This window comes from Helicoverpa zea, chromosome 19 (assembly GCF_022581195.2).
Source record: "Helicoverpa zea isolate HzStark_Cry1AcR chromosome 19, ilHelZeax1.1, whole genome shotgun sequence".
Lineage (NCBI taxonomy): Eukaryota > Metazoa > Arthropoda > Insecta > Lepidoptera > Noctuidae > Helicoverpa > Helicoverpa zea.
This window is the reverse complement of record NC_061470.1, coordinates 3,622,168-3,650,156: the sequence shown is the minus strand read 5'-3', so window position 1 is coordinate 3,650,156 and position 27,989 is coordinate 3,622,168. Positions and strand designations below refer to the sequence as shown.

Genomic DNA, 27,989 nt, shown 5'->3' with positions numbered 1-27,989 from the left:
TTTCACTTCAATACGATTTTATTTTCTTACATATTATCAGGTAATAAAAATTGGCTCCGCTCAGCGGAAAGGTACATATGGACACAATAAATTAACTTAATACTAAATCAGTCTAACGGTCGCGCCGAGCGCGTTGCGGCTTAGCCTAGTATCACAGATGAGTAGAGCGGTGGGACGCGGGGCGAAGCGCACCCGCGAGCTGAGGGGCGCGGGCGCGCGGGGCGCCGGTCACTCGTCCGACGCCGACGACAGCTGCGTGCTGCCGCCCGAGCTGAACGAGCTGCGGCACTGCTCGCCGCCGCCGGCGCCCGACTCCGGCGCGCTGCCCGGCGACAGCGTGCGCAGCAGCTCCAGCGCCGCGCGCGCGCGCTGCCCGTCCGCCGCCGCCGCCGACGCCACGCCCGACGCTCTCTCCCACGCGCTCTTCTCTGGCAGGAGGAGCCTGCGCGCCTCTCTCTGCACGCGCCGAGAGCGCAGTGCGAATAGGAACGGTGACAATGCTGACGCCAGCAGTAGCAGCGCCAGCGAGGGAGTGCGCGCGCAGTCCGCCAGCCCCGGCGCGGCTGCCGACACCACCGCCGCGACGGCGTGCGGTATGTGCAGCATCACCAGGGCACCTGTCAGCAAGCCCACTCGGGCTGCTCGAGATTCTTCTCTATATCTAAATAGCGACGCATTTGATATGCGGCACCTGATTGATGTGATTCTGGATCCATTATGACTAGGCTGCGGCGTGCGCTGTTGCACAGCTAGCAGGGGAGCAGCTAGTGAAGGCGCCGAGCTCACAGCCGGCAGCCCTTTCCTCAGATCCTCGTTAGACTTTCCTTCCTTACGGGAATTGCGTAAACTGGCAACCGATGGGCAACGTACTGGGCGTTCGGGCGGTAGTAGGAATGGCCCAAACTTCCTGTCATTCTCCACAGTTACGGAGCACTCAGGCCCGTCAATTTTGAGGGTTAGTCCCTCTCCCTCCTCGGCCAGATCGGGTAGGATCGTGGGAGGTTCATGTAGCTGCAGTGCGCTGGCACCATGCGCTCGCGCTCGCAGTCCGGAGGAGCGCGCCGCGCGGTAGATCCTCGCGTACATGAAGCATACAATGCCGATGGGTGTAATAACTCCTAGTATTAAGTACACGATGTAGTAGGCCAGCTCGACTCCTTGCACGATGGGCTCGAGCGGGTAGTAGTGGCGCACGATGGCGATGGCAGCGCGCATGGCGGCGGCGAGCGCGGCCGCTAGCCAGGTGCCGGCGCACAGTGCGGCCGGCCGACGCTGCAGTAGCCGGGTGTGGCAGCGGAGCGGGTCCGTCACGGCGTGGTGCTGATCCAGCGAGATAAGCATGATGGACAGCAGCGAAGCCAGGCTGCACGCCGCCGCCGCTGCGTCTCCGGCCTCCACCCAAGACCGCGTGTAGTCCTCCCTCGCCGAGTGCTCGCCAAACAGCGCGGGCGCCAGCAGGGAGGTCGTCAAAAGATTCGTCGCAAGCAAATTGATGACGAACCTGTAACAATAACAAAAACCAATGTTAGCATACTTTAGTACGTCGACATAATTCAGCGATCGGGTCATGTTTACGCGGTCCCCTCACGTTTGCACAGCACCGCACCAAGGTTGCACAAGAAAGGCCATATTTCGTACGCTTTACAGATTCAATTCAACGGCAATTAATTTGACGTTCAGTTCAAACGATAACATTCGGAAACCGATTAGGAACGGGAGATTGTTTATAAACATTACATTTGCCACGTCATTCGACATTGTTAGCAAAAATAGTAACCCATGAACTCTGAACGGAATGTTCATGAACCTCTGTACGTGGACGAGGAAGCTAACGAGCCAATTCCGCGGAAAGTTATTGATTAGCACGCAACACCTAGGCCCTGGAGTTACGTAAGTCTCCATTAATCCTGTTGATTTGTGTCGCAACAAATAGATGTGTTGGTAGATTATGTTGAACATTTTGAGAGTGCAACAGAACTTTCGTAAACTGGCCACCGCAACGAGTGCGCAATCCGACCGACTTACAATGTTCACGAATTATTTGATAATAAACCATTAATTACTATTGTTGGTCCTTATAGTGTTATTGTCAAATAGTTTATAGGCGAGCGTAGATTTGCATTTGCAAGACCTTAAGCAATAAGAATGTGATAAGTATCTACTAATTCTAATGTGCCGAAAGTAGATAAAGCAATAGTTTAACTTATAAGTTCTTTTGTATAAATTGTAGAGGTAAACAAAGGCAACTGTTCCATATCTGATATTATAATATTGTTTTAATAACTCCAGTCTAGACGAGATACTCGACACACACAGCTCTACGCATTTAATAAAGCAACTTGATAATATTAATTAGCTAGCAGGTAAAATATAATCTGTCAAAGTCAATGAATTCAATGATCATCCTTAAGTTGTATGTCAAAATTATCTGATCAAATTCAGAAGATTTATGTATAACATTTACCGAGTTTATAAGACCGTTTGCCAAAATTATTGGTTGGTAAGTGTAAACTGGTCATGTAAATATTGATGGTAGTATTCAATAGCAATAAAGGAATATCTAATACGAAAAATGTAGTGTGTTTACTACAAATAATCTCATAAAAGATGAAGATAAACAAATTAACGGCATTGATCGTAAGCTACTTATGTGTAATAAAAATAGGAACTGAAGTGTTTTCAAAGGTAAAACATCAACGCTTTATCACTTCATATTTCAACAGTCTCCAAGGGAAGGTTGGTCTGACTATTTACAAACAAATATATGGAAAGATTGACTAAGGCCTAACAAACAGTTAGTAGAAAACATTCGGGAAGCAATCCATAGGAACCTACGTAATGTGAAATATCAACACTTTTATAAAAAAGCCCGCTGACTCACCTTAGTAAAACCAGTTCTAAATACAAATGGAAATATTTCGTCAAAAATCGTAATACTTTTTGTAAATATTAATAATGTAGGAAAATCCGTATTAAATACTGTATCTATAAGCAACGATGAGGTTGAAGATAGAGCATGCTTGCCTAGAAGTAACCCAAAACTTTTCATGGATTTGGATATGGTATTTCAAGATTCTTACAGGATTTACCATGAGTGTCGTAGCAGTCAAAAATCGATACCAAATGTATGTCTAGCCCATCATGATTCGATAAAACGTCGTTTGTAGATTATTGTTAAACCAGTTGCGCTCTGATTCACTAGATACTTGCTACAAATATGTTCATCTGTAATAACATTAGCACACAAGTTTTGTAAGGCATCAACATTAAGGAGCAAAAAATCAAGTCTCAGAACTGTTTTGCATCACATGGAATAAAACCACTCGCATCTGCGTTGGGGTTTCCAAATGGCCCGTTTTTATTGTGTTTTATTTCTTCCAAAATATTTCCATTCATTACAATTTTAGGTACGCCTTTTACTTTATTTTCGATCTTGTTATTTTTAGCATCAATTCTTGATCTAATATTTGTTCTAGAAAATAGATTTGCAAATAGTGACCATGTCTTTATGTCATGTGCTTCTACAACCCTATCGCAGTAACCTTGTGGTGATCCATCTTTATTTATCGATCGTCCAGATTGTTCCTGTATTTACATAAATGATAAACACTGCCCTTGCAGATTATATAAAACACGACATTGTGTCCTCAACGGCCTTCGAATGCAAGACAATTGACATTTGAAAATCAAATCAATTTAAAGATGCAATTATTCATGCAATTTTTCTCTAGTAGGCGGATACGATATTGTAAATGCATACATAGGTGATTAAGATCTGATTGTAACCAAGGATATATAAACAATAGATCTACATATGTTCCACGTTACGTTTAAGCTATAGACCAAACCGTGTCTCTAAAAAGCAGACTATGTGGGCTTCATCATGAGTGCAATCTAACACAAAAATCTCACAAACCCATAGATATGAATCGAATGTTTGAAATATGTGGGACGCGAAGGTTTTCTTAATGGTTGCTGACCATAATAAAGGTGAAACTGTTTTGCTATTTTGAACACAAAAGGCAATTCTTTATTGTGTCGAGGACAATTACTTACATCACGGTCTCAATGTAATGTTTGTTATCTGAGATTTGTAAAATTTTTGGAAGCGAAGCGCAATTCATTTTTAATGGTCCGATGAACAAAGTTGAAGTAACTGATGATAATAAGATTAATGTAGTACAAATTGTAGAAGTATGTAATTTTATTAATGATGGAATAGATTAAGTACATTATAAAACATATTATGCACTTCCTTAAGAATAAGAAAACTTTGAATGAGAAACAAATAAGTCTTGATAAACCTTTAGATAAATTAAACAGCTAAACCATACGAACACTTTTACAATTGCAAATGTAGCTTGAACCGGAAGTTCACTAGCATATACATAAAACTATAACTCGAAAAACCTTGGAACTATATTATGAATATTTAAGATCCGTCAATGTCATTTCCCAGACTTGAAAGCTATAAACCTTTATATCCGGGGATGTGCAAATATCTGTGTCAAGTGAAGTATTATGATATGTTTTCCTAGACCAGCTAGTTTTGATGGCAATGAAATTTATTTTTCCATCATTATTTCTACGCCAATGACAGCTTCATCTGTTGCTGTTTATTTTCCTTATCGTCATGTTTTCTCTAAAACTACAGCAAACTCAGTAAATTTTTCATCTAGCTTACCTTGTTACGTTGGCCTTTCAATATTTGCTTTTGAAACTATTTAATTTTCGTCGGAGTTATAAAAATAAGCGCTAGAATGTAAATAAGCTTCCGTATTTTATGCCGCATTTTTGTAAACAGCTGTTTTGTTATTCTGAGGTTTATGTTACAAAAAATAAGAGTACAAGGTCGGGGAAACCCCGGTGTCAGATACAATCTTACATACCCAAGTTGTTTTGCCTTTACATGTAATTATTATCAGTCGTTTAAATACCTATCGAGGTATATTTAGATCGCTTGTGTACCAAGAATATTATTATTGCGAAATAAAATCTTGATCTAGTTAATATTTAAAATAATTTGTACTAGCCGGAACGTGTTCTTTATCATACAAATTAATTTTAATTCCATGTAACTGTAAGTTGCTTTTGCGCAGATACATAGTTTTTTTTTATTTGATTTATATCACCGTGAAACAAAATACGCCAGGAAGTAAAAACTATCAACTGGACAGCTGAATGAGAAAAAAAAAACAGCGAAACTAAAAAGTTTGTAATCGTTTGACACGAATGAAGGTCGTAACAAACTTCAAATAGACAGGTGACGCTTGTCAACCGGAGATGACTATTGCTGGGTTATACAGGGTTACTGGTAAGTAGACCGCATCCTTTCAGGAGGTGATAGTATAGGTCAATACGGACAAATTTGACCCTGGGATACACTGGGCAAAAGTTAACCCGTTTCAAGATAATCGAATTTTAAGATCTTTTCTTTACAAGTCGTCTAGGTACACGTATACATTTTTATTACTAGTTAAAAGTCTCGTTTTTGCGGATTTTTGTGTGTTTTGTGGCTTTTTGGATAGCCATATAAATGTAGATGTTTTTTAAGTATTCTGCACAAAAAAATGAAAAGTAATATTTTTGAGAAAATATCTACTAAAAAAGTAATTTCTGTTCGCTATAATTTCCTCTGAGATTTGTACAGTTTTATGGTTTGTTATTATGAAATGATTCATCTTCTATCCAAAAACAAACAAAAATCCACAAAAATGAGACTTTTAACTAATAATGAAAAGTTATACGTGTACCTAGACGACTGATCTTGAAATTCGATTATCTTGAAACGGGTTAACTTTTGCCCAGTGTATCCCAGGGTCAAATTTGTCCGTATTGACCTATACTATCACCTCCTGAAAGGATGCGGTCTACTTACCAGTAACCCTGTATAATTATGAAATGCGAGATATACATTGCAGTTTACAATGGAATATTTTCACTTTGCTTCTGGACTAATAGCGCAATGAATGGGGAAGTCTAGATCCCATATAACAACGTCCTTTTGCTCCTTGGTCTAGATCATGCATGTCGGCCGTGCACATTGAAACTAATTGACCAATAAAAGAGGATATGAAAAAATTGCCAACCGTCCCCTCTTCAAGGGATGTAACGCATAAAACCCAGTTTCTACCGGTCTAAACTAGTTATCACCTGTGTTTTTCCAAACTATTTTTATTTGTGTTCTACGTTGATCCGCAACTTTCTCGTGGCGACCCGGTCTTTAAATAGCGTGGCGTTGATCTTTGATGCCAATATTTTTTTGTGGATAAATCTATAGATTTTATGAGACTACCTGATGATAAATCTTTGAATATTTCAGTTTTAAAAATATATATAGTTGAAGAAGATAAAGCAATGGATGCGGGCTGCCCAATAGGATGGTTGGCGTTTCTTAGGGAGGAATACGTTCAGCAATGGACGGCAATTGGCTGATGATATGATGATGAAGGAAATCCCCAAACAACTGGTTACGTTCACAAGCTAACTCAATGGTATTGATATCATTTCCTCAGTTTTGTATTTATTTTGTAAACATTGCCGTTTGTCGGAAAGCGATACACATGTTATGACAATATTGTCTGTTTTTTTTTTATTGTTGACAAGTCAGATTATTACTCGGAAGTCGTTCATATTTTTGATAAATCCTATTTGACTTGATTAATTCGCTTGTAAATATTATGAGGTTTATTTCCTCGCTGTATAAGAATGAAAGATTTTTTTGTTGTTATTTTTTTTTCAGTTCAGGAATTATAATATGTCTATGAGGTCTGTTTGCATGTTGACTGATAAATGACTTCCTTATTGATACTGACATTAATTAGTCGAAAAAAACACTTTTTATTACATGGTTAATTTTAAACACACAAATCTAAAAGGGAAAATTTTGGACCGTGTCACCAACTAAAATATGATTTGTTTACGACACTATAACCCGACCAAATAAAGAAGTACCTACATCAAACTATGCAAAACAGATTGTGCTACTTTTAAAATGATTTACGATATACGTTGGCGGATTTTTATGTCTCAAGACGTCATATTCACTTTTACTATCAAGCTGTGTGCATCAAGATCAATGCACTGAAAGCTAAAAATAATGTGCAACGAAAGAAGATCGCACATTTTTGAGATTTAGCTCACCTGTTTTCAATGTTAAATTGAGATTTAAAAAATATCTATACCTGCCTCCTGTGGGAACTATTGCTCGTACCGGGATAAAATATAGCCTATGTTACTAGGAAGGGTGTAGCTTTGTAACGGTGAAAGAAATTTTCAAATCGGTTCAGTAGTTTCGGAGCCTTCATCATCATCATCATCATCATCATCATCATCATCATCATCATCATCATCATCATCATCAGCCTATCGCAGTCCACTGCTGGACATAGGCCTCTCCAAGTGCACGCCACTGTTTCGGAGCCTTAGGGTACAAAAATATTTCCACTTTATTTTATTAATATAGATGTCTTGCAATCAAATTCAAACGCAATAAAAACATGAATAGGACATCTTAACAAGCAATAAATCGAATTACAGCCCTTTTGGCCTTAACACAACGAAACCTTGAAGACGTTTCATACATTTATCGTAATAGATTCTAGATAAAATCTAGGTAGTAGTTAACCTGTTAATACCTAGGAACTAGGAAACGGCTTCAGTAGGTTACGGCCTACAATAAACATAAACTTTGCAAACAATACCGAAGAGAAACAGGTTAATTAATAGTCCTGCTTTAGATAATGATCAAATCAATGTGGGACGTAAGGATTTTCCGTTTCTGCATATCCGTATATGCGCAGCCGCGTAACGGAGCAAAAGGAAATCAAGATATATTTGAATTCAGTTCTAGAATGTCCAATATTGCATTGCAATTACTGATCTGTCAAAAAATCAACGTCACTTGATTCTTTTTTTTCAAATTAATCTGTCATTTATTGGCGCGTAAATTGTCTATGTAATTCGTTGCTAGGTGAATGAAAGGAGATGGCCAAATTTTCATAGTAAAAAAACCCAGAATCGACAGCAACGAAATGGGTACCAATGGGTTCATTATGATAGACCTTTGATGGTGCCAAAAAATCCAGTCTGTAATCCATGGGGTATAGGAGCTATATCATATTTTCACAAAAATAGGTTATGTTGAATTTATGTTGATTTTAAAGATTATTTGCATAAAGGGCCATAAAAAACATGGTATACCTACTAACGTTATACATGCGAAGAGTAACATCACCATAGTTACAGAGTTTGCCTGGTAGGTAATCAAAACGTCTTGAGTTTGAGTTTTGACCCCCACCCATTGCACTATTGACATGAACCACTCCAGATACCTACGACTAAGTACCGACCTTAACCGAAGAGGTTTCCCTGTTATGTGTAAACTTCTGAACTGGCAAAGGTTAATTTAAAAATAAAATTAAAAGTAAAAAAAAAAGTTATTTTTAGTTGTATAGTCATTATTCGCATTGACTTACAATGCGAATAATATAAGCCCAAACATGAGGTAGTTAATATTTACCATTGCCGAGTTCCCTTGATCTTCTCTATTCTCCATCATCTGGTCAGCTCTAAACCTTCACTCGTGTAGAGTGCTAACAGACATACACCTAAGTGTAAAGTTTTTACCCTATGCACAACTTCTAATGAACAGCAAACAGAAAAGTTAAGCTTTTTTAGTACTAAAATCTTCATCGAAAAAACCTTGTAAAAAGAGAACCCCATGGTTTTTAGATGATATGAAATACTTTTTGTAATCTACACATTATACTGAATCCAACCATACATACGAAGTTTCTGTCGACTCTGGGTTTTTTTTTGGCCATCTCCTTTATATAAACACTAGTGTGCTTTCGCATTTATCATTTAAAATTAAATAATAGGCAAAATAAACCATTTATCAAAGCTCATTGAAATAGTGCCAATGGCAGCCAAAATGTATCAAATTGGTGTAACATAGTGAGGGAATTTTCTATTTAATTTATTGGAGAAATGGCTTAAGCCGTTGGAAGTGTTCCTATTCATTTATATTATAATAGAGCGAGCCCAATTTGTTGGAGGTAATTTATGTTAGGAAAATTATCCTAGTGCCAAGAAACTGAATGATAAAAGAATTACTTTGTATCGTAGATTTTAGATTTCAGTTTTATTTAATGAATAAAATAAGATGCCCTACGTAAAAGAAAACTGGAAATACATATTTATATTTATTAATAAAGTCGTATCTACGTAATAGATCCATTTTCGTTTTTAGTATGGCTGTCACATAAAAAATAATTGACGGTTGTACCAGCCTTGTATAAAGAACATAACTTTACCATAGATCATAGACACATTCATAAAAAAGCGATAAATAATATGGAGTCATACAAACGCCTGCCGAAAGCTAAATGGCCAATTAGTGGTGGTATGGTGTCATGAAATGTAATTGCCAACCTATTTGGTCGTAATATGCCATCACGAGCCAAATCCTTAGCTAATGGCAGAATTATTAGGCATATTTTGGCAATGTTCGCCATAGAGAGAGTGGAATCCTTTCATAGACCAAACTTTTTGGAACTTATGACGTCGTTTAAACTTCAGAACGTGGCAAACCAATGATTTTACTCAATTTTATAATCAACGTCATTTGTTCTAAAAATAACTTGAAAAACATTCCATTTGTAAACAAAATTACGTAAATACTCGATTAGGTACTACCACAACATTTTGGACAATCGGTACCTAATTGGCATACAATAAAAAAAAAACAGTTGACATTACAACATTTTTTGCCGCGTTTTCACTAAAGAGGTTCTCTATTTGTCGTTGGTTAAACTCCAAGCTTCGAAGCTTATGTAGTGATGGTTATATTAAAACCAGTTTAGATTCCAACTCGCGGGTCCACGCTAGAAACTGCACTCTCTCTTGCGAACTGTAGGCTAAAATAAATGGTAGCAATACGTCGTCTATCGTCACGGTTAAATTAACAATAACAATTGCTAATGTGATTTCGTAATATTTCTTACGGAATGACGATTATGAATGATGCATTCGATTACGATGCAAAAGTCATTGCGTCATGATACTATGTCGATTCGTACTCAGATTGGCGACGTTTAGGTCATAAAACCTAAAATCCGATCTTATTTTGCAAATCTATTGTTATTTTTGTTTGGTTTTCTGACGAAACTCAAGGTTACCTACAACAGAAAAAGCACGTTTGCATCGAAAGTGAAAATAACAATAAATTAATCTTCTTGGGACGTCAAAAAATGGCGCCGATATTTATAGTTTTGAATTTGGAACAACTCTTTTTGCTTTTTTTCAGCCACCATTTAAACCTCATTTGTTTTTTAGGCTAAATAGTGAAACATTTAGTTATTTTATTGAAAGTAGCATCAAATAAAAGTAAAAATATGCTAAGAAAATGCCAAACACGTGCATATGCGTGACAAATAAAAACCGGGCCATATTTTATCACGTAATAAATATATATTCATGAAATATAAGAAAACCTTTGCAGTCAACGATCTTTGTTCGATACAAACGTACAGGTATTGAATACAAATATATTTTAAATGTGTTACATATCTTTGTGTGTGTACGTGAGACCTTCATTGAGTTCTACGTTGAATAATGTAATATATTTTTTATTATCTAACCCCTAAACAAAGCATTACGTGCTTTCTTAACTTTAAATATTGCAGTTCATGTTTTAGGAGATTCATGTAAATACATTAATATCATATTAAATGCATACCACTTGCACATTCACAATGCTATAAATAAAGTATGCAGTTTATTGTTATTTTTTTCCATTATAATTTTATGGAATGTTAAATGTAAATAGTTATATAAAGAGAATAAATAATAGGTCGCGATGAAAATCGCGCAGCTGCGACAATATTTTTGATGCAAATAAAAAAAACACATTTATTCTTCTATCAGAGATTTCCCAAGCAAAAACATTTAATAAAATACTTTATAACGAATATAAACTTTTTTACACAATAAAATAAAATTGGGTTTACCAAAGACAAAGTCGTTCTTTTTATCTAGTGATACCGGATCAAAGAGCAAAATGTTTTTTTTTTTTCAATTAAGAACTGGCAACTGAGCTTTGCCGATCTTATCTAGGTACATTGTATAGTATAATAATATTCATTAGTTCTCAGAGTGTACAAAAGCAATTGTTGCTTGGAATACATATTTAGTTCACGTTTTTCCTCTTCCAAGTTCAATTTTCGGTCTAGAAGAGATTAGAATCAGTCTGTTAGATTTTAGACTTTAAAAAATCAAGATGGCGTTTGACCTCAAATTTTAAAATAGTTATTTTTAGAATGGATTTCTTTTTTCCTTTTTAACAAAATAGTGGTCTGGGTATTTTCGTGTTATAGTTTATTTTATTCTTTTGTTATTAAGTAAAAAGTTATTGACATTTAGAAGTTTCACAGATTATAAATAGCGCATTTAAAATGTCAATCTATTCGTTGAAAACCTGACATGATCAATGCCGTTACGATTTTACATTCTACTATGTTCATAAAAATTAAAAAGGGTGAACAACCTTCGTAGAAACAGATTAATTAAAAAAGAATTGAGGAAATATTCGGTTTCAGGTCCCTTGTGAAATACGGACAAGGGGGTTTTAATTATTTTTGAAGTGAAAGGAATTTAACTTTGTGATCTTTTTATACACAATTAGGTATTTCGAAACGGATCTATAAAAATCATTAATTTGATTAAAAATAAATTAAAATATTTGTTTACTCTAGTTTACTTGGAATTGTAAAACTTGTAACATTAACATAACAACCAGGCTCATTTTGTATTTAAAACTGTTATTTAAAATATTTGGAAGTAAATATTTACCTCACAAACATAGTCATTTGTTTATTTGTTATTAATGTTACAATTTCGAATGTTGGCTACAAGCCGAACTGTCATTAAGTGATCCAATCTCTTTATAATCTGTGACAATGTGGAATAAAAATAAGACTAATTGTTTTCAGAGAGGGCAAAAATAAGTCATTTTTCACCCACATACGTAATGAATATGTAATATGACATTTAAATAATGTATACTGAAATAACGAATATTTTTTTGTGAGAAATCACTGTTTTATTCATGCAATAAAAATATAACTGACGATCGAGTATCAGTCTATCACAACGTGTAAAATACAATGCGCAGACGCCGAACGGAAGCAGCCATTGTTATACTCAGGCGCTTCAAAATGGCGCCCGATGAAGGATAAAAAAAAATCAAAATAGAAACTATTTTAGCCCCATTGTGTACAAAGTCATGGGTGTCAAAATTCATGACCGATTGACAAAGATATTTCGACTGTCTGGCAACTTTTGAGGATAAAATGTAAATTAGAGTTTTGGCTTTTGGGAGTTTCCTCTCAAAGTGTTGAATAATTCATTTTAAAAACTGGGAACTATCTTTAGTTCTTTAAGAAATCATCTGGCTAGTTTTTTTCCCAACCAGTGTTTTACAAGGACCGGCTGCCTATCTGACCTCCTCAACCTAGTTACAACGACAAGACGGGCATCCATCCAAAGTCTCTTCAAATAAAATTGTCATATTTACCTACTTCGTCACGACAGACCTTATAGATCCTCATTCCTCATTTGTTCAAAGGAGTAATATGTGCATAGCTTTCTCCATAATAATAATTATTGTTTTGAATACATTGCATTCACCTTCACCCGGTGACACGAATGCTCGGAGCTGACCTAATTCGAAGATCTAGGGGTGAAGCTAGCTGACATGTAGGTAATATATTTACCTACAGGTGATTTTAATATGCTATCTATCCTTTGATTTGGATGCTAGAGATAGGATTTTGAAATAAGCTTCTTAAAAACTATGTGGAATTCCTTTGTCCGGTAAGCAAATAAAAAAAGGTTATAGAAATACGCTGACTATTTTGCAACTAAACATTCACATTGGCTTCCCACAAGAAGTTTTTAACGTAATACGAGTGAGAACTTTTTATTTTGCTGTTCAATTAAATATAAAAATTGTCGCCAACCCTACCAACAAGTGGGTAATGTAAACTTCAGTTTTTCCTTTTATACAGCAAACACGTAGCTATTAAAGCGAAATATTTTCTAAATAGAAGACTTTGTAATTTTCCTCTCAAATCAATTGCTGTTTTCATCATTAAAATTCCTGATAATCATTTATATTGTAATTTCATTAAGCCGGTTCTTCTTCGTAATACAAAGTATGAGTATTATGGAGAAGACATGTACCATTTACAATTAGTGGCTCTGTAACTTGACGTATAAATCTTTCGAACCATTTTTAAGTGGCCATTTTCGTTCAAAATTCTTTAGTATTGGAGAATATTATCTGCGTGCAAATACTTATATGAAAAACCCGATTGTTTATCAAGGTTAGTGTGGTTAGCAACAAGACACATTCGTGACCGCATGCCTGTGGGTCGAATGTCCATAAGTAGATCCTCTTACAAAAACTCGATTGCTCGCTCAGCCTTATAAAGAACGAAACAAAGGAGTCTGCATGCTCTATTTTATAACTTTTTTTATATACTTATGTCAAATTATTGGCGCGCAAATTCTAAGTTCTAGAATCTATGATGTCTATTTGACATTTAATAATTGACATTGCTGTCATTTTTATTGGCATAGTATGTAAACAAAACATGGAGACTTTTTAGATGTGAAACATCAACTTCCTATCACTTAACCTAAAAAACTCCAGCGTCTACAAAATGAAGGCACTAAGTTAATGCACACTGCATTTAAATAGGTCAATGGAAGCCATCAAGGCAAAACCTAGATCTACCTGGTGCACGAGACCTCGTTCCACTACGTACACGTGGAATAGAGTAATAGAGCTTAAAATGAGGTTTTTTAAGTAGTTCCGAACTGTCGAAAGACTTTTGTTTACACTGTGAAGTCTGACGAGCGATTTTTTTGTTAGACATTGTCTACCGCATTATGAACTCCTGGTAACAATTAGAAATGAAAAATAGAAGCTGTTATCATAATTAAGTATTTTCAAAGTGAACTATTATACAACAATTATACAAAAATATCCTACAAAGAAACGTGTCACCCGATGACAGTTTAATGGCAATTGTAATAGCAATTCTTATTGTCAACGTTTAGTCGACACGTGATCGGATCTATTGTAATGTAGTTCTCACGCTTGCAAAAAAGTCAGTTGTGTTAATTACTGGACTATTGTCCGAAGGAATTTGCAATTGTTATAGAGTTGCTATCGTAGCTGAGGCTCAGTTGAAATCATTTGGATGTCTTAAAACAATGATGTTTAGAAATTCCCAATTAGGTGTTACTTAAGAATTATCTATGCTATTCATTCCTTAGCACCTGATTCAGATATCTATGAATGGAACTAAAAAATACAAACAGTTGACAAAAAAGCTTTGACAATGGCGGAAAGTAGAATTTAATTTCCGTTTTCTATCAATAGGAATACAATACGAATTGTTTTTTTTTGCCATCGCGCTAATGTCACTTCCTATGACAGTTCATGACAGATGACAGGAAGACACTTTATTTAATAGTATATAGATCAAGGGGATGTGACACATCTATGATTTCTTTAATTAAAGCAGTTAAGATACTCATTAAATGTGTTTTCCTCGATATTATTTTAATTACTTTAAGTAGTCGCATAAAAAGTGTTAATTAATTATACAGTGATCGTAAAAACCTATGATGTACAACGAGATATTAACTTACAGTATTTAATTTTAAATCTGTTCATAAAAATATTGTCCAAACATTTATTATCAAAACGGTCGTACAGACTTATAACAATATGACAATTAAAATCAATTGTTTCATAGAAGTTTCCAATTAAAAAGATCTAATGACCTAGCTACTAGTTCCCTAAGAAAAAACTGTCGTGCGTGACTAAGATTGGACCATAAACAATAATAGACAACCCGGATTTAGTAATGACGTCATTTAACATGTCCAGGAGATTTAACTACGTTAAACATAATTACTACAAGTATTAAAAATTGTTTTATAACTGCGAATGGAGTTAGAATAGCTAATAATTTTCACATAACAGGAAAATCCTTTACTTTACGAATGATTACTTCCTTCAACAATTTTCATTTTTAATTACATAGGTACTTTTATTTCTTATTGTACATTCAGTAGTACAGTCATGGTGTCAAAGATCACTCATAGTAAGAGTAAATGTATTGATAGAACAATGTTGCAATAGTTTTCACTGCTGCCAAATTACAAACCAATGACAATATGTAGAGTACCTGTCTAATCAAATTAGCAGAACTTGAATGTACGCTCTGCATTTGACAGCTGTCAAATTAGGTAAACGCAAATGTCAAATAGAATTACGTAATTGACATTGCCATTATTGAAAAGCAATTAGGATTACTTCAATTACATTGGTATTGTTTAATTGAATACAAGATTATCTAATTTAGCGTGATGAGTTAGAAATAGCATTTACCTGTGTGTCAATGACAATCAGCCTTCAGAAATTAGATAATTGTCTTGACTAATTGATATTGAGCTAGCGGTTTTGCCGGGATAAATTATAGGGAGAAGGGTGCCTTTTTTCTACTATGATAGAAATTTAAAAATCGGTCCAGCCGTTATTGAGTTTATTACAAACAAACATTTCCTCTTTATAATAATAGTATAGATAAATAGGAAACGATTTGCCCGCTCCCTTCAAATTGCACCATATTATGGACTACAAAATTATTTAATTGCTTTAGCAATGTCAGCCAAAGGCTATATGAAAGCAATTCTAGCAAGATTGCAAGTTTTAAAGGCCGACTCTAGCCGTGTAAAGGAAATTAGTAAAGCGTGAGACGGCAGTTGCAATATTTTTGAAATTATCATAATAGAACTTGAAATTAAGTTTTTCCATTACGAGTATTAAATGTATCAAGTAGCTATGATAACGAAAATAGAATAAAAGTGTATGTAGGTACATATTTTTAAGGTAATGATGACATGCGATTTTTGTTCTAAACTTAGCTTAAATGGAAAGTACTTTAAGAAACGGTATCGACTTTAATAATTTATTGACTGACAGCTAAACGACCGTTTGCCATGCAAGCCATCCTAATATAGCCTAAAGTTCGTGACAGCAACCGCCATCTTGATTCATGGCTTTCGATATTCGAATTCGGAATAGGAGTTGCCATACTTTCGCAAATTTTATTACCGTTTATTTTAAGCATTTTTATGTTTATTGGTAAAACAAAAGACGAATGCTTTGGTTAAGATGTTATCAATAACTGTTAGATTTTATTCATTAGATATTGTACCTTGTTATACAAGGTTTTCAATGTCAGTCAAGTTCATGACCTCTAGTTTCAACAAAGCTTTAATTTTCATATTTAAAAAAATCGATATGTTTCATTTCAGTACTGAAGCATTTTTCTGTGGAAAACTTTCCATAATATCAATCGATCATCTTGAAGAGCATGCGAAAATAATCTTTTAAAACAATGGCGCCTTGACCGTGAAATCAGCTAATAGCGGCTTATTGTCAGTCAATATTAATTACTGTAATCGATTTAAATGGGTTCTTTGAAACCAAATTATGGTTCACTTTTACATTCATCAAGATAAGTGGCTTGTTAAAGGATTGGCCTCACTTAAGAATATCCTTTATACTTGAAAGTGGCAATAAGATTAACAGGCTTGTTTACTTGAAACTCTCCTACCACTCTAGATTATGCATTTTACGTCATTACTTCAAAAAGGTTGCTACCATCAAAACCTTCATTCATAAAAAAAAGAATTGTCTATTCTCTATGCTGTTTATGACAATCAATCTATTGTCTATTGCGATGTCTTTAAATGTTCATATTATTCTTAAAATAGATCTTTACTATATTTATAAGGGGCAAAGCAATTGCCCCAAGTCAATGTATATGCCTACGCAATAAATAAAGTAGGAACAAAGTCCGAAAACCAGCCCACATTAAAAATATCAGTTAGTAATGTTACTATAGATTTAAATTTGAAATAGGAAGACCAGTTTAGTCAGGTATGCGGTCAGGTAAGGCCACTACATTCATTGTTCTTATTTCAAATTATTTTGACGTTTGCATGAATACATAAAGTGTCAACTGGTTGTCTAATTCTGGCACAAAAAAAAATCTAGTAATTTGGTTTTCTATTTTTGGTAGCGCAGTCAATCCATTAGTACGTATTTTTAGAATGATTCAATTACAAAGGTTTTTTGTTTTAAATTATTGCAACGATTATGTTGTAACCTTAAAAATTATTACTCAGTAAAATGAAATCACTCTTAAGAGTAAACAAACTCTTTGGTAATTTTATTTGCAATAAATAAAAAGCTTTTTATATGAAGATATTTGCAACTCCATTAAAGCAAAATGATTTATGTATCAGGAATTTCTTTCAGATGAAAAAACTGTGACCCAATTACTCTAATTTCTTGTTTAATGACCCAAATAAATTAAAAGCATAGACAGACGTTTCAATGCCATTTTCTAATACACTTTTTAATCAGTTCGAGGTTTTAGGAATTAAAAATACCATTGACAAATCTACTGTCACTCAAACTACCAGAGACTAAACGGTAGCTTGCATAACCTTTTTGGTAAGAATAAACGAATTATTTTCTTCTAACTCAGGGCTGTAATTAGTATAATTACAGTCAAAATGTGTTACGATAATCGTGTTCAAACTCTTTAGTATTTTACCTTCAAGCATACCAACGCGTGGCTCTAAGATTTCCGTTCCTTCGCTAAATCAAAGCATCCTGTACGAAAATAATCTCTATTGAAGTAGTTAGTCATAAGTACTGTGGATAATGCATTCGTCTTACAGCCGATCCCAATATTTAATATATCTTTTGTTTCGCTTACTAGAGATAAAATTTTTACATAGGCTCCAAACAAGTAGTCAACCTTGCAATTTTATAATCTGTATTTTTGAAGTTAAACAAAGAAACTTGAATAATTGTTTTTATGACTAATTATTCAAGTTATTCGGTAAATTCCATGCAAATTCAGAATTCGCGTTTAATATATTACTCGCCAGTTAATGTTAACAGATACAGAGATTGTGTTAAATACAAGGTTAAGCTTAATTTAGTTAAAAGGAACGGGTCTCTGTAATTACGACCGAAGGCCTGGGACTTCTGCCCACCCACTAAGCAATGGGTGCGTGACGATATAAGTACGTTCCTAATGTTCTTATACTCCGTTTGAATAGGCAATTAAGAAAAGGTAAATGATATGACTTTTTATATAAAAACTTACCTTAAAAAAAATGCGACTAAAATCTAATGTTAATACAATTTTTTTTTTATATGTAATTGTAAAAAGTCAAGCAAAGATTGATAACCTTTTTTTAAGGTACCTATTTACTTTGAAATCTTAATGACAAAGGGCTTTCTCATGGTACACTCGTGGAGGTACAATCGGAGTCACAAGTCAAATAAATTTCAATTGTAAAACACCCGCCAAGTTCTTTAACCCGAGCACGAGTGAGAACGTGAATAATTATTTTGTCTCGAAGTTTTTTAATGACTTTACTACACTTACTTTTTTACCTATTTGTCGCCAATGTACGTACAATGTCCCTTAGTTTACATAAAAGTAATACTAATTACTTATAGTTACGTTAGTGAAAAGGAATTTGAGTCGCATTAATTCTATTTCGTAAGTAAACGTTTGTAATATTAATCTAGCAATCAAGGCTAAAACAATACAATCGAATTTGGAATGGAAAGTCACTATAATGAAAGCTACCACATCACTCATTTGTCAAACCACTAGTTTCTCTAACAGTTAATCGATTAATTTATCTTAATCGGTAAATAATCGATCATAAACTTCTGTTTTTAATCAGTTACAAATTCTAAGAAAACTTAAATATTCTGAAGATTGTTTTACGTATTTTAAATTTAAAAGTGAATGCGGAATCTCTAGCCTTTGTTTTCATATAGTTCACGCGTGCTATTTCCTTTGAAACAAAGAGTTTTATTATTATTATTAGGATGTATATTATAATGAGGTTTAACACGTAAGGAACTGATGATATTCTCATGTTCTACGTTTGTTTTTGTTCAGTCAATCGAGAGAAGACGCCTACGCTTAAGCTTTATGATCTAGACGAGTTTCGTCATGGTGTCGTTAATCATCGAACAAATTTATAAATACCTCATGCCCTTACATGAGTAGATCGGAAAACAGATCAGCTGTGACGTCTGTGAGGCGTAGGAATCGAGCACGTTGTTTTTGGGAATAAATTAAAATTACGTTTACTAAATCACCCGTGAAAGTGGAGGATTTTTTTGGCATTCAATTTCAGTGCAATGAAATATGACAGTTGACACTTTGACAGTACCCATCGATGTCTATGGTGCAATAACTTTCCCGCCTTTTTAGCTGTCAAATGGATTTTCTTTTTCGATTGCACGTTTTTGTTTGACAAGGCGTTCCACTTTTGAAAATAAATGTTGCCGTCATTAACATATTGGTTCTAGTATATCACCGAGTACGGTACCCATTTAGATAGTAAAAAAGGTGAAAATGTCTTAGAAAGTCACTTAAGTTGATAACGATTTTAGTATTGCCCAATGTTACGGCTGCACTTAAGTTGTTTACATGCATTTTACGGGTGCTTTATTCGCTTGCTGGAAAGACTTTAAAATAATTTCCACGGTCGCTTAACGTTTTAAAACTTTAAGCGTATAGGCAATAAAATATCATGCCAAGACGAAGAGAAGTTATATTATACGTTTGTAAATTATTATCGGTTATTTAAGTATTATAAAATGTGTTCGTGGTAGAATGAACAGGCATTAAATATTAATTCGTATATTATGTTGATGATCACCAAACTAGTTGGGTGCCGACAATCTGCATTTGGGGGCAGCCATTTTTGTTCTTTCCCATGAGTTTAATTTACTGTCAACTGTTATAAGATTATAATGTTTGAAGATATCAAAGTGTTCACAATGTTTGTTAAATTTATCTACTTTTGACATTGACATTCATACTATATTTCTGATATCAAAATTATAGTTAATCCTAGTTGAAAAAATGATGTAACCCGGCTTTGAATCTAGATAATTGATCGTCTTTGGCCTCATTCATATTATTTTAAGGTCGAAACATAAATTTTAAGATTAGTCATACTGGCTGTTAGCTGCCAAAAAATAGTATTTAGATCTCCTTCAGTCATTTTTAATAGGCCATTTAGTACTAATTCTTTTAATTAATCAACGATTCATAATAAAAATATTTAATAAATAGTCCGCGTTTTGAACTTGGCAACACATTCAATGGTTAATTCAAGTAGTTCGTGAAGCACTTGACATAGTTTACATACATCATTTTAGTTGCCTGCATAATGTCAGGAGATTTCGAAATGAGACTACGTACCAGTATCGGATCTACGATGAGAAACATATGGACTTCGTACTCATTAAATAAATAGGTACTCTTTGGTCAAATACCACAGACAACGCATCAATTTTTCGCGCCATTCGCGTGCTTACTGATTAACAATCCTGAGTAGATTTGAGTGAAAGCTCTTGGCAACGAATACCTAAGTATTTCCATCACTTCTCTAGACGCTAACTGGCCGTTGATAAATATATTATTTCCTTTGAATAAGTAAATTGGACTAGACTGAATGAATTCTGGTCTGTGTCGTTAAAAAATAATTGAGAGTTGTCAAAAATAGTGACAGTAAATTTGACAGATGACGTAAGTTTCTTTTGACATTTTCAAAATCAAAACAATATGCAGTTTAGTCTATTATATGTTTATAGTTTACTAGGTAAAAGGAACAAAGCACGATTAAAGCTACAGTTTACATTCAGGATTGCCATTTGAATAAATATTATTCGTCGCTAACCAAAAGGTAGTGAAGGCTGACGTAAATTGTCAATTGTTTTTCTGATTATTCAAATAAATCGCATTGTTATAATATTTACAGCTAGACGTACTTTTATGAAAAGTACTAGCAATTTCAGTTTAAGTTATCGTCCAAAGACAATGTTTTTTTTCTGCAGCTGTCAGTGTAGTTTTCACGCCTTAATTATAACCATTGACATATATTCTAGCGATAGACAAGAACATCCATACAAATAATTTACCCGCTTATGTCGTCTGTTGACATCTCGATGACGTATTGTGACATGTAGTCATCCTCATTGATGTTAATTGCAGAAGTGTCGCTCGTATTTTGCCTACATTTTTCATTACTCAAAAAGTTTATATCTAAGTGAATTCAAAATCATGTAATATATCAAAAAGTTTATTTATATCTAATTGAATGCAAAATCATGTAATATATTAAAACCAGGAACTTATTTTTAGGGTTTTTAATATTAATTACGATGTTTTTTTTTCTTAAGAGGGCTATCACAAATTTTCGCGAATTTAATTATTTTTTCTTGAAAGTAAGAACATACCATGACAAAGTGAAGTCTGTTTTCATTGATATTTTACCTACTGCCAGTTTTATGGCACATCTGTTTCTGCACGATTTTCTTAATCCATAATTTAAGATGGCGGGCGGGAACAAATTAATGCATATTTGTAAAATTGAATTATAAATGAAAAGTATGATATACAAGCGTTGTAATAGCATGAACAGCGTGTAATTTTACTAACTTGACTCTCGAATTAGTTTATATGTGTAAGTTTATACCTTGATATGTATTTTCTATTTTATAATTGTCGTTTCATAGACATCCATCTGACGCAGGTGTCAAAATCGCTCTGATTTGCCATTTTGGGCACTGCATAGTCTGCACTGCAGTTCAATGTGGTAAGCTTTTTGTTCGGAACGTTCTATCTAGTACGTAGTACATATATATCGATGATTATAACGTACTCAGAAGTGCTATAAATTTTGACGTCGTCAAAATAAGCGGTCAAGTACCTACGTACTTGTGAAGTATAATGTGGGAAAGAACGTATGTTGATTGCACTGATTCTCTTAGTCTTAATTTTAAAATGAAGTTGGATAAATCTCTGAAACGCGAAGCTAAGTTAAAACTATGTTAAGTGTTCGTTAAAAATGCTTGAGCTGTCAATGCATTAGTTAAATTACAACACAGTAATAATAATGTAATGTCTAACATACACCATATTACAAAGCGCTTGAGTATCTACATTATTAAATAGTCATAAATTCCAGCGATAAAATACTTACACGTTTGTCTATGATAGAAGTCTAAATTACACGTTCCACGTTTAAACTGAACTCAAACAAAAAGTCATTAATCTTGTCTACTTCTTTTTAACGGCCGTTCCCTATATTCTGGATGTACCTAAGTAATTTAACAGCACTTGTATCGGGCTAATGTCAAAATCCTATCCGTAGTAACCAAATCAACAGATAGATAGAATATTGGGAACGGCCGTAAGACGTTCTAAATTCAAACGAAGACTTTAAAACACAATGGCCGCTGACATCATCATCAAACGTTAAACCAATAAAAATGTAGGTGCCGCTAATTATGATAAGAATGTAAACAGAAGTGGGATTAGCTTTAACCGTCAAGTAGTCTTAGTTAGGTTTCTTCCATTCAATAATAACGGTTATAAGCCACATGTTGCATTGATTTACAATATTGCGGCTGACTCATTTGGTACGCCAGTTTATGTAGAAGGCGTAAGATATATTCGTAATTGCGAAGCTACGGACTGTTTGACTTGCTGGTGTTACGGAAACCGCATGCTATGAAAAGAATTACGTTTTAGAACAAAACAAACTAATTTGTTATTCCTTACCAATGAAAATATTGATGAAAACCCAAATGATTCATACTAGACTATTCAAAGCAGGTAAGAATATTTCAAACCTAGAAACTAGGTGGCAAAACGCCAGAGCTAATTACCTCGAACTTTCAATGCACTACTATTGTATTTACAGTTCAAAAACATTATTATTATGCAATGGATTAATGTTATGAAGCTGTTATCAGATGCGGTAGTAACACGGACCAATGTGACCCACGTGAGGTTAGAAAATCTATTAATACCATCTTTGCAAAAGCTAGTTTCTTCAAAACACGTGGTATGGAAACTGCAATAACAAAAAACAAGATTGCAAACCTTGATTTCAGAATCAATGACTAACTCTTAGAAGGAATAGAAGTTAATGCATCAAATCGTTAAAAGATTAGACAAATAGATTGCTTTACAAATGAAATCGTGGAAATAACAATAGTAATGAATTCCGTCATCAAATGTTTGTCACCAATGGAAGCGGGTTACTATGACAGAATGAATTTGATTGGGAAAGTAATTAGGGACTTGGTGACTTTAAACATGTTTTGATACTTATGAGGAAAGTTCCAAAATAACATGTAACCGTTCTATACAAAATTAAGAGGATATTTGGTTCCAAAAACAGAACCATATTTTACAGCGAGCTTACACGTGTCCCAATTTTTTTGTTGCAATACCTTATCGGACATAAATCTCTTACATTTTGAACATTTAAAAAACAATGTAACTGTTAATGTTTCACTTGAAAATAATACTGATAAGGAGACTAAGTCAGAAGTCGTGCAAGAAAAGAAAGATTAACTATTGTTGGAGGAATAAGTAGATACTGCACTAGAATACCAAGGGATGGTGGAAGCTTAAGTTGTAGTTCGAAAATTTGTATGCATAAGCACGTACTTGAAGGAGACACAGATTAGTTTAGCTGGCTGGATAAATTCTGTACATATTGAATGAATCGTGCCATCTCTAATTTTAGAAAAAAAAAACTCGTAGAGAATTGTGATTTATCAGCTGATTATCAAGTACAAGAAACTGTCATGCAGTCAGCTAAATGATGATTAAAATACAATTATTTACTGATTAGGAAAAGCCTATCATCAATGCATGGGAGCGACAATTTAATACGATAGAACATTTAGACTGCGTGGTAACCGGGTAGATTGCAATACTACATCCAATATAAGAGGAACTCGTGTTAGCAGTGGCATTCACAATTGCCTGGGTAACATGGGGTCATGATTGAATGAATCATAATCGTCGGTGGTTCATGAGAAGCCGTTTCGGAACAAGCAACGTTACTATGGGATATTAATAGATATGCAGTCCTTCTATAGCTATCTAAATAGGTTATCAATACAAGTAATGAGGTGGGACCATTGTTCAATGATGTTGACAACCGTTTACATTACAACGTTAATGAAGGAACATGAGTTATCGAAGTCACAGTAATAAATTTATTTGAGGCAATATTTCAAAGAAATGATGAAAGATTTGAAAGAAGCTGTAGAAATAACCTTATCCACGATCAGATAGCGTGATCCAGTACTGAATGTTGATTGGTTAATTTTTTTCAAGTTGACCGTTCGACCGTTAAATAGTGTGACACCAAATTGAGCGGAATCATTATGATTACTTTTTAAAAGAATTGTTTGTTTAGGTATAAACAAGGAGATCTTTAATGAGTTTTTGGTAATGACTTTGGTCATTTGGTTCTTCAAGTAGTTTGGGTTTATGACACTGCTCACGTACTGGGGTCGGATATCAAATGCAGAAATCTTTGATCTCTTGTGAATTCTAGATTTTTCTATATCGTGATGCGAATCAGAGTCACGGTCGGAGATTTCAGAATTTCATGGCTAAATCTTCGTCTTTTATTAAGATCATGCTACACTTATTAATTGAACATTCGGATGTAGTTTTTTGTGTCCAAAAAGATCGAAAGTAGGACAAACCCACCACGTAATAAGAATCCGTTTTAGAACTTGTAAAATCATGCTTTCAATTAGTTAGGAATCCTAATTAAAAAGACGATTAGATACGTTTGAAGAATTAAGAGCAATTAACTCGGCGTATTTGATGTTCAAAGGAATTAAAAGTTTATTAAACACATACTTCCTTGAGTTTCTTCTATCTATTTTCCAATAAGATTCGAGAAATATTGGCCTCTAAGAAGGTTACTACTACCTAAAAGATTTTCTCACAAAACATGAACTTAGTGTACTTGAAGGAGTTTAAAACCCTGATGATTCAATCCAAACAAGATTGTAAAACACTTTTATAGACTAACAATGTTAAAAAAAAAAAATATGTAAACAATGCAAACAGATAGGTGTCGGAAAATACGAATCAGCAAGCATTTTTGTTTTTGCGTTGGTCATATTCATCCTTTTTTGTTAAATTCGCGATACTTAATGGCTTTCAAATTAGTCATTTTGGAGTTTCCTGCGTTCAAAAATGTGGAATGTTATGCATCACAATCTATATCATCTTGTTATTCAGTGATTCTTTTTATCTTTCTTGATTCTCTCTTGGAACAATGAAACACTTGAATTGTACTACACAATTTCAATTTAATGTTCTAGCCAATACAAATATCGTCCTAATTATCTTCGTAGGCCAATGATTTCTTATCAGACTAAGCATATAAGCATTGTTTCGCCTTGGAGCGAGGTACTACTGTAAATACAGAATTGACATTTTGATAAACTGCATTTTCTGTGGCTATTTTAACTTCTAATTTATTGGTTTCCTCTGCAGGATTGTTATAGATCCCATCTATTCTTTTTATATGTATAGGGTCTCCTTTCGTATCTCCTATTGCATTGAATTTCTCTTATCTTTTGTATCAGTCAACTTGAACCGAGTAACGGCCTTAACCGGTACTAAAGGCCAATTGTATTACTGGTGACAATCAGTTTGACCAAATTGATATTGGGGTTTTATGAAGTCCTGATAACATTTTGGGAGGATTTTTATTGCGTTGTGTTTTAGAAAAATTTGTTTCAGTGTCATTGTCATGTGCAATTTTATCATTTAGATGATGATTAAGTTTTTTTGCTTTGTCATGTTTGGTTTCAGAGACCAAATTGTTGGTAATTTGGTCAATTGATGAGAATTAACTAGATAAATGCACTCGTGTGGGTACAAGTGATTTCAATTCGCTTCATACTAGCACATATAAGGGTGTTACTAAAAATCTAAACAAAGAACTTGATCGTAAAAAACCGAAAAGGGCCGTCAAAAGTCTTGGGACGAATTTTAATGGTTTTCGGTTCTCACGTAAAGAACAGTTAGTAAAACTTTTTGTTTTTTCAAATGCGAAATTTGACCTTCTGACGAACCAAGCCTGTTCGTGGGATAGGAGACAGAAAAAAAATAAACAAAACACAGGCCCACATAATCTTTTTGGGTTCTCCAAAAAAATAAATTTCGTCTGTTGGAAATCAAAATAGTGGCAAAATGGATTTGAATTTTGTTTGGTTAATCTATATTCAGGAGAAAGTAGGTAAGTTAAAATAGTGGAATATTTTTTACATATATTATTGTAACCCTGAGTACTGTTTCAGTAATGAACAAATGTTTGAAATCGTATTCTTGATAAAATGTACGTGATACAATTCAATATCTAACTTAACCATCTTGATAGTGCATTTCACTACATCAGACGATGATATTTTAAACGTACTTTTAGAATTCGTCACACAATTTGTCTTTACGGATCATAAATCATGCATAGCGGCCACAAAATAAACGAAAAGAGGTATGGCATCAGGTAGAGAGACTACTACACTAAGTCTAATAATACAGTCGGTTTTGGCCGATGGCCCAAGTTAGGGATGGTTCACATTAAACAAAGTACACTCCTCATTTCAAAAGACAACTCGTTTGAAGTTCCGTTGCTTTGTTTTTTGTTCGTTTCCTACTCTATCAGCTAGCAGCCCTAGCATTTGCATCATCGACATTATCTGACATGTCGAAAGTCGATTATTGCCATTGCTTTCGCCAGTACCGTTCATGTTTAATCTATTTAAATTATTATTTACGACATCTGCAACTCTCTCTTCAGTTCGTTCAACATTACTTCTAGTAAGTTTTAGACTTGTGAAACTTTATTTGAAGTTGCGAAATCAATATTTAATAGTCACATTTGGGCACATGTTGACCTTGAAATGTAACAAAAAATCCTGTTCGAATTTTCTACTAAAAGTTTGATGAGTTGAAAAATGCAAATTGATGACTCAAAGTAAAGGTGAACTTACCGATTTGATATAGTCCTTAGTCCCGGTCGACGGCAGAAAACAAGTAAAGCCAACGAATTGGCCGCAGTAGACACCAGGAACAGCGCTAGGAGTATAATCTCCTCCACTAGTCGGTCTCTCACATCCATCCCTGACATCAAAGCTTGTCTAGGAGACATGAGAACCGATAATTCCGAGACAATGTCATCACTATCACAACACTTTAACTTGCAACTGAACACTCTCAGTCAATGTTTTTGTATACTGCAGTTGTTAGTCGCGTAAAGTTTTGAGAACACGCTGGTCGTTTAGGCCGCGTCTTTCTCGCTCGGCTGTCGTGTGACAACTGACTGGTCGCTCCGGCGAGCTGGCGCGGCGAGCGCGTGCCGCCCCTCCACGCCGGCCGTACTTCACTGGCGCGACACTACATATAATTCTTCTACAACTAATGTCGGTCAACATCCTGGGTTTTGTTTTATCGCTTGTGAAATTCGCGATCTGCGGTTTATTTTGACTTTTGTTTGCATCATAATTGCATGTTTTGGAGATACTCTCTGAATTCATTCAGCTCAGTTGTTTGAAAACAACTACAAACTTCCTCTCGCTAACTATCAGCAACTAAATAAACTGTTTAGTTTCTCCCTCCATCTTTTGCTACAAAAGGATTGGTATTTCATTCGCTTTCATTACAGTCATTTCGTTCAGAAATTTTAGGAACAATTAACAAATTAATAGCATTGTCATTCTCAAAAGCATTGTCTCTTAGAAGACGAATTCTGTGGTTGTTAAGTTATATTGTCAGGACAATAGATCGTCGAAGGTCCTACGAAGCCAATAAGGATCGGTCTGAAGGTTAATTTAAATACTGCGACAAATTGATTGATTAATGATTAAAACATGAATAAGAAGCCAGGTATCCAGGCTCAATTGAAAAACAGTAAAACTGTTTTGCTTGTTTACGTGATTGATTAGAAAATAAGTTCCATGT

The 27,989-nt window shown here is 34.7% G+C and overlaps 1 protein-coding gene across 1 annotated transcript; it reads right to left on the bottom strand.

Moving 5' to 3' along the window:
- LOC124639761 (putative tyramine receptor 2) lies at positions 1-27,550 on the bottom strand. The gene is made up of 2 exons (XM_047177229.1): positions 27,023-27,550; positions 1-1,501 (listed from the first exon to the last, which is right to left on the bottom strand). Exons 1-2 carry the CDS (start codon positions 27,178-27,180, stop codon positions 229-231), a joined length of 1,431 nt encoding a protein of 476 aa, XP_047033185.1. The 5' UTR covers positions 27,181-27,550; the 3' UTR covers positions 1-228.
- Positions 27,551-27,989: the final 439 nt, after the last annotated feature.